A 17,248-nucleotide genomic window follows, 5' to 3' on the forward strand; every position below is an offset into this window, starting at 1 on the left:
TGGAAAATCTGCTGATCCAACACTACCAAATTCCTGAGCTTACCAGATTGATGGTGTTTAATGAATTATTCATGCCATGATAAACACGAATTGTACAAAATGGTTGTTGCTTAAGGAGTGTTGTGATTGTTACCTAATTTTTCCATGTCCTTTGGAAATATCCATATTTTCAAATATCACTGCCAGTGGGAACCTGCTGCTTTTATTTACATTCCCATTTATGACAAAAAGGGACCACAGCCACCAGTACCACTTTCTGCCTTGTAGAAGATTAGAAAACATTTTTCCTATGTCTGGAAGAATGTTGTAAAAGTAATCTTGTTAAATGACCTCATTGAAGTAAATGAAACACTTATTTAAAATAAAACACATTTTTCTTTACTGTTACAGTACAATGCTCCAACTTCACCTGCAGAATACGTTCATAGAGTGGGTAGGACAGCCCGGATTGGATCTTGCGGAAACAGTCTCCTTTTCCTCACTCCTTCTGAAGCAGAATATGTGAATACCCTTGTTTCTCACCAAATCAGGTCAGTCATGTCAAAAGGAAGCAGAGACATTCTTTTTGTAAAGTTACTCAGAGTTTTATTTGGCTCTTAATGTTACATTACAGGTGTGGAAGTTTGCCGGCTACTCTTTCTGCAGGTACTTCAGCATTGTGGGCATGTTACATTGGTGCCAGGATGTGTGGCGTCACTTATGGGCTGTCCCCAGCACAACCTTGGGTTGTGTTGGTTGTTAATGCAAGCAATGCATTTCACGGCATGTTACTATGTGATAAATAAATGAATCTGAATTATCATGCTGTGCTCATTGACCCATCTGCTTCCGATGGTTAAAGCAAGAGACTTTTGGATTGCACATTGAAAAACGTTGACCAATTTAAACACAGCTCTAATTAACTCGCTTTGTCTATTGAAATCCACCGAGTAGATTTCACACTTGTGCACAACTTTATCACAACTAAAATAATATGTTCTAATATAATATAGGTTGTCCCATAAAGTAAAAGGACATGATTTCTTATGCTGAATTTGTGTTTTGGTTAATTTTAAAAGTAAGAGATGTTTTGAGGGAATTATCTTGCTTTGATTTTGAACTACTGGGTAAACCTGATTGGTCAGTCGCCATAAGGAAAGTGGTTATCTTTTCAGATCAGTAACTTCACCACTCTCTGTCCTGGCTCAGTTGCTAACACTCCTGCTCCTAGGGATGTGCAGTAAGCTCTCTCTCCAGAGACATCAACTCACAAATCTAGGCTGATGCTTTGGTGCGGTACTAAGTGAGTTGAAGAATGGGTAAATTGAGACATCTATGGACGATTGTAAAAGATTTCATGGAGTATTTTGAAGAATTGCAGGAGCTTGCTTGTAATTCCAACATGACAGTAGTGGGGACACATCAAAAATGATCCTTTGGGGGCCAATTTTCTGCTGGGGTTAGAAAAAAAAGATGCAATTTTGAAATTTAAGTGAGGCCTTGCTTAACTGGGAACCAGTGCTGTTGTGCAGACAAAGGGCTTTTGGATAAACCATATGTTTCAAGTCAGAATTCAGAGAGCAGAGATTTTGATAACCTCCAATTTGTTGAGAGTAGATAAAGCCAACTGGAAAAAAGATTAGCTGTATCTGTCAAATGTACATCGAAATGTACAGGGAAATGTATTGTTTATGTTGAGGATATGCTGAGAGCAACCTACACGTGTCACCATGCTTCAGGCGCCAACTTAACAACCCACAATTCACTAAGCCAAACCCCAACCAGTTGTCTTTGAAAACTAGAGCAACCAGAGAAAACCCACATGGTCACGGGGAGAATGTACAAGCTCCTTATAGACAGCGACAGGAACTGAAACATGACCTTAAAGCTGGTGCTACCAACTGCCATGCTACCGTGCACTATCAAGATTTTATATATTGAGATCTTTTTATAAGTATTATCAAAAGCTGAAGTAGCAGCTACAGTAGATATACTTGTCACATTAATGTCACATACAATGTCATTTATCACTTTTGATTAGAAATATTTTGGTACTGTAGCTGTGCAAAGGCAGTTTGGAAGAATTCAGGCATGAAGTTGCAGCAAAGTTCTTCAGAGATGTGAGAGGCAATTCTGTGTTGGTGCACTTTTCCCATTTTCCCAACTGGTGCAGATCCCTCTGCAAGCCGTGACAGCCTTTCTCACTGTCCACTACGATCCCAGTCTTGGTGTCATCTGAAAATTTGCTGATCCAGTTAATTACATTATCATCCAGATTGCTGAAATAGATGACAAATGACAGATGACCCAGCACATGGCACACCACCAGTCACAAGTCTCCAGTCAGAAAGGCACTCATCTACTACCACTCTCTAGATTCTCCCACAAAGCCAATGTCTACTCCAATTTACTACCTCATATGTGGAGCATAGTACATATTGGTAGTATATTGAAAGAGACTGAGAACATATTTTAAACAAGTCCTAAAAGCTAACGAATTGGAACTTAAGAATGTCTTGGCTATGATGAAATTACTAAAAATGTAACCAAGTAAATGCAATCACTATGAGCTAGTCAATGGAGTAGAGATTTTGGAAGGGAAAAGTACCGCAGATGCTACAGAGTACATGGCAAGATCATAGTCACTGAGGATGTCGTTTGCAACTTCATGCAAGTTATTTTATTGCTGTGGCAGAGACGAAGCTCAGTTGAAGAGATTGAATGATAGAAGTGCATGCCAAGATTTATGTACCATCAGATTTCTGAATGGACAGTGAACCAACCCATAAACACTACCTCACTGTTTTGCTCCCATTTTGTAGTATTTATTTAATTTATGTGTATATTTTTATTAGAATTGATAGTTTTTTTAATGTATTACATTGTACTGCTGCTGCAAAACAACAAACTTTGCAGCATACGTATGTCAGTGATATTAAACCAGATTCTGCTTCTGATGTGGGTTTAGAAAATAACATTATTTCAAACTAATTTTCCAAATGGTTTGGAGAATAAAATATTTTAATAGGTATGCGGTTTACTAGAGTACTATGAGAGAGTATTGAGGGCATATAAAAGCATTTTGGTTCACAAACAAGAGAAAATCTGCAGATGCTGGAAATCTGAGCAACACACACAAAATGCTGGTGGAACTCAGCAAGCCAGGCAGCATCTGTGGAAAAGAGTAAACAGTCGACGTTTCAGGACTAAACCCTTTGGCAAGACTGGAGAAAAAAAATGCTGAGGAGTGGATTTAAAAGGTGGAGGGGGGAGAGAGAGAAACACAACATGATAGGTGAATCCTGGAGGGGGAAGAATGAAGTAAAGAGCTGGGAAGTTAATTGATGAAAGAGACTGAGGGCCATAAAGAAAGAAAATGGGGGAGGAGCACCAGAGGGAGGCAATGGGTGGGCAAGGAGATGAGGTGAGAGAGGGAAAGGGGGATGGGAAATGGTGAAGGATGGGAGAGGGCAGTTTGAGAAATCAAGGTTCATGCCATCAGGTTTAAGCTACCCAAATGGAATATAGGGTGTTGTTCCTCCAACCTAAGTGTGGCCTCTTCACAACAGTGGAGGAGGCCATGGATGAACATATTGGAATGGGAATGGGAAGTGGAATTGGTAGGGTGGTGGGAGTATGGGGTAAAAACAGATGTGTAACCTGGAAGACATGCGGTTGACGGCAGCGTTGATGTTGGTCCAATTTGAAGTGTGTAACGTGAATCTGAACTGAAAGGAAAATCTCTTAACACCTAGCTTGTGTATGTTTTTCTATTTTTAAATGGAAACTGTTGTATTTGTGTTTTCTCCTGGTGAACTTCCTTGAGCTGCATATCTTTAGTCTGTCAACCTCTGATTTTAATTGGAAAGAGATGTGTAGAGCTAGAGAGAGAGAGAGATATAATAACTATATCAACAGTTTTCCTGTATTCAATAGCAACAGAACTAGTTCAATATAGCAGACCTTTGAGAAATTTAATTTCACTCTGAAAATGTACAAGATTATGCCTATTAACGGCACTGAGCAGGCATTTTCTAGAAAGGTTGTTGGTACCAAACTCAACAATTACTTGTATGTCTCCCTACTTTCTCAGGAGCTTTGCATGAATACCGGTCAGTCTGTTGTCCCAAGCACTTCTGTTGCAAAGATTGTGGAAACTGCAAACCCTTTAGGAACACTGTTTGTGTCCTCTGTACTAGGAAAGGAAAACGCCATACTGGGTTATTGGCCCAAATCTTAAATTAAATTGTCAGAGCTGTCTCCATAATGCTCTGTTTATAATACTGGACAGCAATTTATTTTGACGGCGTGTGTTGCACCATGCTGCAAGCTGCCTTTATGGATCATTGGTGCAATTCATCAGCTCTCACTGTCCGCTCATTCATTCACTGAATTAGTGTGTAAGATTCCTAACGTGGATCTGAAGCTCAGCTGCTGTGGGCTTCTTGCCTGGCTTATCTATATGCACAATACACTTCTTAACTCGTAATAACTTAAATTGACAAAAAAAGTGTAATGAAGCGAGCAATGAGAAAAGATTAAATAGAACCTCCTTAAAATCTGATGTAAGTTGTGAAAGGGGATTCTGTATTTTACCATTTACTGACAGCTCCAAGTTTATCCTGTGGCGTGTTGTTTTAAATGTCCTTTGACAGAGAACCAAGTTCTGGACAGGCCCATTACCTTGATTTAACTGGTAGACTTTCACGCCAAAGAACCCTGCTTATAAGGTATTTTTCTCCCATTACCACTCTTGAACTCACCAGTAGTGGTCACATTATCTGTTTCTACATAATACCCAGGGTGCCCTTGCCGCCTCCTCTGTAGGGAAGTTCTTGGCTTCTGTTCAGTTTCTCCTCATTGCGGTAACACACTGTGTCGAAGGTTATGGATATTAATTTATTATATCACTCTGTAACATGCTGTTGTATTCTATTTAATTTTCTATCCTCTGCCCTGTGTTCAGGTAACTGATGCATTGGGTGTAAACCTTTCTCTCAGATGTCATGAGTCAGAACTTGAAACATTATGATGTCCTAGTGCATTTTTTCAATGTGTTTTTTTTTCTTAATAACACAAAGTAATTGATTCCCTCCACAAATAAATATAGAATTAATATTTATCAGTGTTTAAAACCTATTGCAGTGTATCTACTCTAGTTGTTTTTAACTTCAGCTTTGGATAATACTTCAATCTTTGTTTGTAAAATAATCTTAATATATAAAATCTTGATGGCATCATGGTAGCAGAGCGATTAGTGCAATACTTTACAGCGCCAACTGTAAGGCCGGGTTTCAATTTCTGCCGCTGCTTAGGAGTGTACATTCTCCTGTGACCATATGGGTTTCCTTTGGGTGCTCTAGTTTCCAAAGAAAACTGGAGCACCCAGGGTTAGGGTTAGTGAGTGTGGGTGTGTTAAGTTGGCGCCCGAAGCATGTTGACATTTGTGGGCTGCCCAACACAATCCTCGCTGATTTGATTTGACGCAATCAAAGCATTTCACTCTGTTTCGATGCTCGTGTGACAAATAAAAGTAATCTTTATTTCTTTGAAGCCCTGGCTGCCTATTCTGCAACACATTGCTAAAGTTTAACAGCATTTATCTCAGCACTCAGCCACTATAAGTAGCGCTTATTTGTCTGGCCTGAAATTTGATGGAACGTACACTTTGCCAAGCTACTTGGGAATGCTCTTATTTCCCAATTAGGTTGCTGTGTAGCTGCAGCTTAGGTGCAGAATTTCACTGGCTGCTTTCAACTCTTTCATGAAGGAAACCAAATCCTGTAGTGTACACCACAGAAGTCGAAGACTGTTGCACGGGGAATTAGAATATCTAGTGATTTGTGTGCTTAGTTTCAACTTTGACCCACTGGCACAATACTGGCACATTAAAGGGAAAACTAATTAATTTTTTGACTTAACTTTTTGTCTTATTGGAGTAGAGTTGTTTAAAGTGCCTGAGGGGAGTGGAAGAGTGAGCCAACTACAAAAAATATTGCAGTACTGTGATCTGTAACTTGGAGAAAAAGTGGGCAGGTAAGGGAGGTTGTTCCTAGTTCAGGGCAGCAGTACTGTGTAAGAACAGAACTGTCTGTAACAAAACTTTTGAGAATAATCATTATGATTATTTGAGAATAGTTACTATTGAGGTGGTACTTCAAAAAGGCAGTATCCATCATTAAGGGCCCCCACCACCCAGGACATGCCCTCTTCTCATTGTTACCATCGGGAAGGAAGTTCAGAAGCCTGAAGGCACGCACTCAACGATTCAGGAACAGCTTCTTCCCCTCTGCTACCTGATTTCTGAATGGACATGGAACCATGAACTATTTTTTTAATGTCTGTTTTTTCACTACTTATTTAATCTAACTATTTAATACACATATATGTATATACTTATTGTAAATTCACAGTTTTTTTCTATATTTATCACGTATTGCATTGTACTGCTGCCACAAGGTTAACAAATTTCACAACATGCAGGTGATAATAAATCTGATTCTGATGACAACAACGTAAGAACAAAATAAAACAACACAGTAGTGAATCTGTAATTGGAATGCTTTAAAAAAAAAAACTAGAGAGTATTCGTTTGAAGGAGAAATTTACCTGTAGTCTTCTGCATTAATGATGTGTAGGAATCATAACGTGGTAAATTTTAGCAGTGTATCACAGAACAGGGAAACTGGGTGTCTTTAATCATCACTAAAGTCATGCAAGGATGGTCTCGCTTCCCCACATTTAGTACTGACTCAAATTGATTGTGCAGATGAGAATAATGTTGACTAGTACATTTGCATGCATTCAGTGTCAACTAATAACTTGATGCTTAGCTTTTTTTTGTTCTTGGAAAATGGAACGTCATGTGTCAGGTAGCAAATGTGAAGGTAAGTTGGATTTTGGGGTGTTGGATCTTTGTGGGCAATTTGCACATCATTGAACCAGTATCTGCTGAAGTTAATAAGTAAGGTGGATGACTATAAGAAGGTTATTTTAAGTATTTCTCTCTTTTTTTAAAAAAAACTAATTAACAAGTATTCAGACCATCACCAACCGTACTTAGGCAAAAGAAAAATCATGTCATAAATATCCCGATGATGCCATATTCAAGTTTTCGAGTGTCCGTTCTCAAAAGATGGGAGGAGTTTTTGATAATGGGTAAAAATCTGTAGTTTTCAAAGTTCAAAGTAAATTTATTATCAAAGTACATATCTGTAAATGTCACCATATACAACCCTGAGATTCATTTTCTGCGAGCAATCACAGCAAGTACAAGAAATACAATAGAATTAATGAAAGGCTGTACCCAACAGGATGGACAACAGCCAATGTGCATTAAAAAGGAAATAATAAATAAATAAGCAATAAATATCAAGATCATGAGATTGAGACTCCTTGAAGATGAGCCCGTAGGTTGTGGGAATAATTCAGTAATGGAGCGAGTGAAGTTATTCCCTTTTGTTCAAGAGCTAATGGTTCTGGGATAATAACTGTTCCTGAACTTGGTGGTGTGGGTCTTGAGGCTCCTTTGCCTTCTTCCTGATAGCAGCAGCAAGAAGACAGCATGGCTGGATGGTGATGGTGGTCCTTGATGATGGGTGCTGCTTTCCTGTGACTTTGCTCCATATAGATGTGCTCAATGTTAGGGAGAGCTCTTTTCCTCACAAGGGCATTTGTGTTTCTATACCAGGCCATGAAGCAACCAGTCAATATACTCTGCACCGCACATACATACAAATTTGGCAAAGTTTTAGATGGCATAGCAAACCTTCACAAACTTCTAAGAAAGTAGAAGCGCTGCCATGCTTACTTCGTACTGGCACTTGCATGCTGGACTCAGGACTGATCCTCTGAATTGATAACACCAAGGAATTCAAAGTTGCTGATCTTCGTCGTCTCTGATCCTCTGGTTTCCTTCTCCTGAAGTCAGTAATCCATCTCCTTGGTTTTGCTGACGTTGAGCAAGAGGTTGTTGTTATGGCACTACTCAGCCAGTTTTCAGTCTCCCTCCTATATGCTGATGCATCATCACCTTTGATTCGGCCAGCGACAGTGTCAAACTTAAATATGGCATTGCCACTTCTGACATTTGGAAACCTAATATAATGTAAAGCGCTGACTTGGATTTAATGATTGTCCTTGAATTTGTGTTTATATCCTTTTTATACAAATTGAGCTGAGTGTAAGCACTTACAACTCAGATGAGTTTATAGTGCAATGAAGTACATGAATCAGCAGAGCCTGTACTGAATAATCTGGACTCCTGCCTTGATTTCATATTTCCGCCAATCAGAAAGAAGGATGAGCAGGTTAATAGAATAGACCACCTGCTATCCCCTACTGTCAGTGCCATTGGCTTCCTGCCTCAGGCTGCACTTATTGCTGGTCAGGATGGCCTACGACCATTTTTAATTAGCAATTTCAACCAAAATCACAATATTTTTTCACAGCCATTATGAAACTGCATCCTTTATTCTGTGATTCCTTTCCCCGAGTGTTGGTTGGAATTTTAATGTTCAGTCCATATCAGCTCCAAGCTTGCAATGTGTCGAAAACTGCTGCAGTATGGTCTTGTACTGTGCTGCGTTCCTCCCCTCCCCCTTTATGCTGTATTGAGTACATCATGCTCTGTTTGTGAGCTGCTCACAGAAGCTCCACAGCCAGCCTTGCAATTTCTCAGCTCTATGATTGCTCATTCACTGATTCATTAAGACAAGTGTGGCTTCAGCCTGGCACGGGCACTTGGATGATGGCTTCCTGCTGTGATTCAGTTCAAATATCTTGGAGACTAGTGCCTGGCCAGTTGCCAGAAGAGAATGGCATGGAAACATCGGAGATATCACCATTACCCCCTCCTCCCCACCATTTTAATCCATGATGTTTTCATTAACCTTTCACAACAATTGTCATACAGTACATTTCACTTAAATGTACCCCTGACACATACCTAGTCAGTTAAAGAGGAACCATGGATTTGCAACACATTGAAACAGGGCATTAAATAACTTAAATCTGAAGGATAAAAAAGGGCAATCGACAAAGTTATAATTCATGAGAAAACAACCAACATAAAGCAGGTAAAATAAAATGCTCATTGAAATGGGATGTCAAAAGCAACTTATAGCAGATGATGGGAATCTGCAATAAATCAGAAATACTCAGCAGGTCAGACATCTGTGGATTTAGAAATAGTTAACATTTCAGGTCAATGATCAGAGCAAATTAAACAGAAAATAAAGATATTGTGGAAAAGAATGAGGGGTGTTAGGTAGAAGAAAAGTAACAGACACTGCAGTCTTTCTGTTTCCATTCTTGCCACTCCTGAGGGCATTTAAATTCACTCTGAGATTGGAATCGTGTGGAGACTGCTATGGTAAAGAGCTCCTTCCACCACAGGACATCAGAGAACCAACCCAGAACTGTTTGGGATGCTCAGTCACTCAAATTGATTTTTCAATTTCCTACCTTCCTGTGGTATCTAAACATGCAAGTTACTCATCCAGTAGAATAGCCGCTAGCCTACTGTACTCAGATTTATAATAAAACCAGGCAACTCTAGTGTAAGGAATCTCACCTTCATAAAATTTTTCTTTTTCATCATAAATGCTTCCAGACAAAGTAAATTTATTGTAGCAATGCTAATTTACTATTGGTGTAGATGAGGAAGTAATTCTCCTTTTATCTTTCCTCTTCTTTCAGTGTCTCTGAAATAAAAATGGAGGATGTACTGTGTACACTGTTGATAGAGCGTGTTCAAAGGAAAAAATCTGGAAACAAGGTCTGTGACTTTTCTTTGTCTTTGCTATAAAACGTTATATTCGAGTACTGGTGTCTGGTGTTAACAGTGTGGAAATTTCCTGAATAGGCAAAGATAGTTTCCAGCAATTTCTCCTGATCAGCAAAAAAAGGTGTGCTGTTTTCCAAGCTTGTTTTCCAGTCAATGGTCAGTGGGTTTGACTGCAAGTTTCATTTATGGATATACGTTGAATTCCACTGCAACGCAGAGTGAACACTGCATTATCAAGTGCCAGCTTCAGATTGAGACATTAAACTAAGTCTCTGTTTACATTCTTGGGTGAACTTAAAACTTTTCATAGTACAGATTCAAAGAAGAGCAGGTGAGTTCTCCATTTCCAGATCCATAATCTTTCCCTGAGATCCAACAGCCAGGAAGGCAGTTCTGCAAAGCTCCATGGTGAGTGGAACTGCCTCAGTGCAACAGCTTTTCCACTTTAAAACTTTCCTACACAGGTTTCTTTGTGCAGTTAAAGAACTGCTCAAAATATCATCATCAGATACGACAGACCACCAATCAATCAAACAACCTATTGATGTCTGTGTGACCTTGGTGCAGTTCAAGCTATTCAGTGAAAAATAAAAGTTCAGTTTTAACATATAAAACAAGAGTATTTTGCATTGGATGTATTGAGAGTGTGAAAGGCAGTTTCCATCTCTCTTGCCCTCATTTTGACTATCAGGGATATTTCTTGGGGTAAAAAAGATAAATCTCGAACTGTTAATTAGCTTTCATAATAGGTTAATGGCACCGAAGATGCTGTGTCTATACAATGACATCAAGACATGATTGAGTTTTGTGCTTATTATTTTGTTTGTTGTAGGACTCGTCCTAGATCACAGAATCTAAAAAATGAGTGACCCATTTCCACTTTCTCCTGCAGACTGTCATGGGTAGTCCCTATGTTTTATAGTGGAGTGCCTCTATTTGGACCTGGAAATCTACACAACTTTGTGGATTTTGGTGCTTTAATGCCTGCTACATTCTTAGAAAGACAAAAATAAAATCTATGATTATATTGCTAAGAATTCAGCAAGTCAGGCAGCATCTATGGAGGGGAGTTAGCAGTTGACTTTTCAGGTTGAGGCCCTTCCTCAGGAATGGCACCCAGTCCCGATGAAGGGTCTCAGCCTGAAACATTGACTATTTACTCTCTATGCTGCAAGACTTGCTGAGTTCTTCTAGAATTTTGTATGTATTCCTCAGGATTTCCAGCATCTGTAGAATCTCTTGTAATTATGGCAAAGGTTAGTTAATGTATTTCCAGTGACTTCTCCAGATCTCTTAACTAGCTCTCTGTGTAGAAGTCCATTATTTTTAAAAATTTCAGTCTTCTTAGGTCTGGTCTCAATTTTCACATTAGCAAATGACAAGATTATGCATAGAATCAGGATTCAAGAATTGAAGTTGCTGCTTGAAATGATTCTTTGTATTGGTCCAAATTTTCTGGAGACCCACTTGTTCAGAGCCTCCTGACTAAACTCAACCCTTGCCTGAAGCATCTCCACCAGCAGCCCCCCCCCCCAACTCCTGAGAATTGCTCAGGTAAGCAAACCCTCAGCTGGTTAGTGAGGCCCAGAGCAGCTGGAATCTTCCCTAATAAATATACTCAGTAAAATTTGTTCACCACATTAATGTGTGTATTGAATTGAATTTATTACTTACATCCTTCATATACATGAGTAAAAATCTTTACGCTATGTCTCTGTCTAAATGTGCGATGTGCAATTTATAGTATGTACAACAGGACAGTCAGTATAATATAGAAATACACTTGTGTCAGCATGAATTAAGCAGTCCTGGAGCATGTTGGTCCTGGCTTTTGTGTTGCAGTACTGTTTCCCAGATGGTAGCAGCTGCAACAGTTTGCAGTTGGGGTGACTCAGGTCCCCGATAATCCTTCGGGCCCTTTTTACACACCTGTCTTTGTAAGTGTCCTGAATAGTGGGAAGTTCACATCTACAGATGCACTGGGCTGTCCGCACCACTCTCTGCAGAGTCCTGCAATTGAGGGAAGTAGAGTTTCCATACCAGGCAGTGACGCAGCCAGTCAGGATGCTCTCAATTGTGCCCCTATAGAAAGTTCTATGTAATCAGCCAATCAAGTGGCAGCAACTCGAAGCATAAAAGCATGCAAACATGACACTGGAGCAATGTTCAAAGTACATTTATTTTCAAAGTGCACATTTCACATCATTAAGTACTGGGAGATCTGTGAAAGGCCAACTGTAGCAGTGGTCTCCATGAGAAGTTAGAATGCAACAGGAAACAAGCCAGCAATCAGCTGTACAGAAATTTGGCACTTTAGCACAGAGGTCTAAACTTTCATTTAGAGAAGTAAATGCTGGTGTTTCTAGAGATGGTTTGGGCTACTGCAACTTAGTGTACAAGGGAAGTTGTTCATTACATTGGGTAGTTGTTGTTGTTGTTGTAGTATGGTGCATCCAATCTCCACCAGGAAGATGTTTTTGATGGCAGATTTATCATTTATTGGTCCTGTATTAAGAAGATACTGTTCCAGACCTTTATGTAGGAGCATAAATATCCAAAAAAAGATAGCTGAATGACTGACTTGTACTCCAATAGGATGTCAGGATTGGACCTGCTTTTTTGAATAAACTGGGAGGATGCTCTGCCATAGAATCATAGAGAGATACAGCATAGAAACCTGTTCTTCAATCCACCAAGTCCACACCAACTATCTATCGCCAATTTTCATCAATCCTATATCTTCCATATTCTCATCAGCTGCTCTCCCTAGATTTAGCCGCCCTCCTACACACAGGGCACTTTACAGTGACCAACCAACTAAGCAGCTTGCATGTTTTTGGGATAGGGGAGAAAGCCAGAGCACAGTCTCAGGGTGACGTACAAGTTGCACGTAGGCGCCAGCCAAGGCCAAGATTGAACCTTTGACTCTGGCATTGTGAGGCAGTGGTTCATCTTGCTATATCTCTGACACTCAAAAACACAACAGCTGAGTTGCACTGTTAATGTTAAAGATCCGTGCCAATTGCTTTTCACTCACTGGTATCAAAGTAACTGAATATTACAGCTTAACCCAGCCAAGAAAATGGCTGATATTTGACTGTCCTCCCAGTAGATAGTCATAGAGGTGTACAGTACTTGTACAATTGCAACATAACGTTCCAGCTCCTACCCTCAATGCCCTGACTGAATGCACCTTTTTCACCACCTTATTTTTCTGTGACATTGCTTTCAACGAACTAGGCCCTTGTAGTCCATGGTCCCTCTATTCAGTTCACTAATGCACTCGCTAGTGTCCTCCCTTTCATAGTGTAAGTCCTATGCTGGTATGACTTTCCAAAATATATCACCTGTCACTTACCTGTATCGAAATCCATTGCACAAGATCACAAGACAAAGGAGCAGAAGCAGGCCATTCGACCCATCGAGTCCACTCTGCCACTCCACCATGAGCTAAACTATTCTTCCGTCTAGTTCCGATTTCCGGCTTTTTTCCCATATCCCTTGATACCCTGACTAATTAGATACCTGTCAATCTCCTCCTTAAAAACCCTCAATGATTGGGCCTCCACAGCTGTATGTGGCAACGAATTCCATAAATCCACGACCCTCTGGCTAAAAAAAATTTCTCCTGATCTCTGTTTTAATTGGGTACCCTCTAATTCTAAGACTGTGACCTCTTGTCCTGGACTCACCCACCAAGGGAAACAGCCTTTCCACATCTACTCTGTCCAACCCTTTCAACATTCGAAATGTTTCTATGAGATCCCCTCTCATTCTTCTATACTCCGATGAATACAATCCAAGAGCCGACAAACGCTCCTCATACGTTAGTCTTTAGACCACTTCCTCAGATAGTGGAAACATTTTGAGGTGTTTGGGTCTTCAGACAAAAATAACCTCCTGTTCTGACTTGTTTATGTAGGTAGCCTAGCTGTGCTTAGTCAACAGTGACCATGAGGATATTGATAGCAGGGTTTTCAATGCTTGCTAATCCATTTAATGTCACATGGAGGTAGTTAGACGTGTTGCTGTGAGAGATGGTTATTGATTAGCATTTTAATGTTGGGTAGCACTCAGTAGTTAGTGAATACAGTGGATTCTGTTTAACTGGGACACATCGGGATCAGACCAGTGCATTTTGACCCATTTAGCTGAAGTTTCATTGAAATAGTTAAAAAAAACAGAAAAAAGACAAACTAACGTTTAATTGAGTAGCAAATTATGTATTTAAATGAAGTACAGAATAAATTAGAGCACTACCAAAATTACTACTGTACTATAAAACTAAGTATTAGTTCTTAATAGTTATCTGGAATTCATTCAGTGTATGCTGACATGTTCTTTTGATTGTCAGAATGAACAAAATCAGTATAGACACCCAAGTGCAGATAATGGACTGCCTTCAAACAATACTTTTGATGATTACAAATCTTCATTTTCATTGTAATGTTCAAGATGTTTGTCAATACCTTCAATTTCTTCATAATTTCTAACTTGAAGTAGTGAAATTGTTTAATTTTCACTCCTGGTTGTTTCTGGCATCCCCAAGCCTGAATGCTTGAAACTGCAGTGAGCCAACAGTTCTGAATTGTCTTGCTATTTATTACTCGCCAGCTATCAGTGACAAAATCTCTGCCTTTTGAACACAAACAAGCAAGTGATGCTATTTAAAAACTGTTTGAAAATGTTGAACAACAGTCTCCTGCCCCAATTAAGCGGCATCCTCCTCTCCACATCAGGCAGCAACTTTGCTATTTCTTTAGCATTTTGTCTGTTTTTTATGAGACAGTGTTGCTAGCTCACCGCTCAACCCAGTACTGATAGAAAGTGTGCAAGGAGCCGGCTGGATTGGAACCAGGGGCCACTCGCCTCAGACCACCTGCAGGCTAATTAAGGGGCATCGTGTCCCAAATAAATGATGGAAATCCCTGCTATTTTCTCAATTTGTTTTTCTTCTTTTAAGAGTTGTCCCAAAGAAGTGTCCTGCCCATTTAACTCTTGGCCCAGTTAACCGGAATCTGCTGTATTGTCTACATCTTGTTCTGTCTGGACATTGCCTGCTTCACTGTCAAAGGTGTGCAACTGAAATTGTGCAATAATTATTGAACATTTTCACTTCTGACATCTTTACCCAGGTTCCCCATTTATGCAGCTATGCAGTTTGCCTCAAGTGCTACTTGTGGCATCTCTTTACAGCTGACTTTCACATTTGCTTTATTGTTGACCTGATATTGGTGATCCCTAGTTTTCATCTTGTGACGCATAAGTGAAAAAGTATGTTCTCTGTACCTAACTGCATAATAGCTGCTAATGGGTAAGTTTCCAGCCTTGAATTGATTTCTGTTTTCACCAACTAATTAAAGGAAGATGAGTGGAACAATACAGTGCTGCATTCATTTTGAGAGGACTAGAATGTAAAAACAAGGATATAATGCTGAGGTTTTATAGGGCGTTGGTCAGATCACATTTGGAGTATTGTGAGCAGTTTTGGGCCCCATATCTAAGGAAAGATATGCAGGTATTGGAGAGAGTCCAGAGGAGATTTACAAGAATGATCCTGGGAATTAAGGGTTAATGTGTTTGATGGCGCTAGGCCTGTACTTGCTAGAATTACGAAGAATGGGGGGAGGTCTCATTGAAACCTATTGAATATTGAAAGGCCTAGATGAGTGAACATGGAGAGGATCTTTCCTATAGCGTGGAGAGTCTAGGACCAGAGGGCACAGCCTTACAGAGCAGAGATGATGAGGAAGTTCTTTAGCCAGAGGGTGATTAATCTATGGAATTCACAGCCACAGATGCCGTGGAGACCAAGTCATTGGGTATATTTAAAGCAGAGGTGGATAAGTTCTTGATTAGCAAAGGCTTTTAAGGATTACAGGAAGAAAGCAGGAGAATGGGTTTGAGAGGGAATATAAATCAGCTATGATTGAGTGCTGGAGCAGGCTTGATGGGCCGAATGGCATAATTCTGCTCCTATGTCTTATGATCTTTTGGGCCACTTTGAGCTTTCACCCAAAATAGATGTGTTTCGGTACTTTAGCCATTGCTGTTTAAATGAACAGTTATATATGTCTTAACTCACCAGTCTGCTCTTCTGTTATGTTATTAGGACAGAAGTTATTCATGGAACACAGAAGACAAATTTCCGCACAGGAACATTTGACTGTTAAATATCCAGTTTCCAGTACACATCACACTCATTGGTTAACAAAATGGTGAGGCTGATAGCTGGCTGCTATACCTGCCACTCAATTCACATCTTACCTGGGTTCTAATCCTGTACCTTGCCCTCCCACAAATGTCACAGACGTGACTGAAAACTCAGTATGAGGATTTTTTTGAGCACAAATCCTCTTCATCCTCCTCTGCCATTTTATTTTTGCCTTCTCAGAAGCAGAATTACGGTGTTGCCAGAATGGAGAAACAGGCTGAACACACAGGCGTGCTCGGCAGGAATCTCTTTGGCTGACATCACTCGATTATGTCCGCTTCATTGTTTCCCACAGCAAATGGCTCACCTTCAGGATGCTACAGAGGAGCAATTAAAAGGCGATTATTTTTAAAAACCAATTTGTAGGAAAACCATAATACCAGGCACATATTTAAGGATATGTACTGTACATTAAGTGCTTGCTTGGATTTAGGTTTTCCGTTAATTGGCTCCTATTCGTAAAAATATATTTCCATCTACTTTTTAATCATTACTATTTTTTTATGTGTTATGTGGTGCCTGCTTTTTCTTATGACTATATAATTGACACAAGTCACCAGTTATCTGGGCGGGCTTGTGAAGAATAGCATGTTGAAAAACTTTAGCAATTGTCCGTACATTCTGAGCACAAGATATGAATTTGTATCACACTTTCTGGATTTACTTGTTTTATAATATAGTGTAATATAAATTTATGCAATAGGATAGTATTAAATGATAATAAAACAAAAAGGCAGGTCTGTGGAGAGACGGTTTATCGTTCAGTTTTCAAATCAAAGGAGTTTTCATTTGAAGGCTAAAAGCTTGTTGAACATGCACTCAAAATGCTGAAGTGTATTAATAATAAACTGCAAACAGGGGAATTAGTTTGGTTTCTAGAATATGAGACGACATCTTCAAAAATTACATAAAGTTTTAACTCTTTCCCTAGCCCTGTAGATGTACAAATAGTCCTTCCATTAAATGCACCTACTTACGTAATAATTAACTTGCTTTTTTTTGGAGAGTGGCATTCAACAAAACTAACCAGGTTTGATTTAGAGATAACATTAAAAGGTTTGAAGGAAAGACTGACTGAACGTTTCATCTAATGTAATATTACTGGACTGCTAGACGTACCATTCTGTAGGTAACAAACTACGCTTAAAGTGTTGTAAGAGAAACGAGAAATCTTGCAAATAAATGCATTTTGACTTCAGCTCACAATATGAGCGGGATTTTTAAGATAGTGAAAGCAGAGTGGGACATGCTAATGTGCTGGGACATTT

General features: G+C 39.6%; 1 protein-coding gene across 1 annotated transcript in view; it reads left to right on the plus strand.

Moving 5' to 3' along the window:
* The window catches only part of ddx31 (DEAD (Asp-Glu-Ala-Asp) box polypeptide 31), a 130,723-nt gene that overhangs the window by 58,665 nt on the left and 54,810 nt on the right, over positions 1-17,248 (plus strand). Inside the window, exons 16-17 of the mRNA XM_073052701.1 lie at positions 391-530; positions 9,679-9,757. Of these exons, the coding sequence (XP_072908802.1) occupies positions 391-530; positions 9,679-9,757 (219 nt within the window). The remainder of the gene's footprint in view (positions 1-390; positions 531-9,678; positions 9,758-17,248) is intronic.

The sequence above is a fragment of the Hemitrygon akajei genome, chromosome 7 (assembly GCF_048418815.1).
Source record: "Hemitrygon akajei chromosome 7, sHemAka1.3, whole genome shotgun sequence".
Lineage (NCBI taxonomy): Eukaryota > Metazoa > Chordata > Chondrichthyes > Myliobatiformes > Dasyatidae > Hemitrygon > Hemitrygon akajei.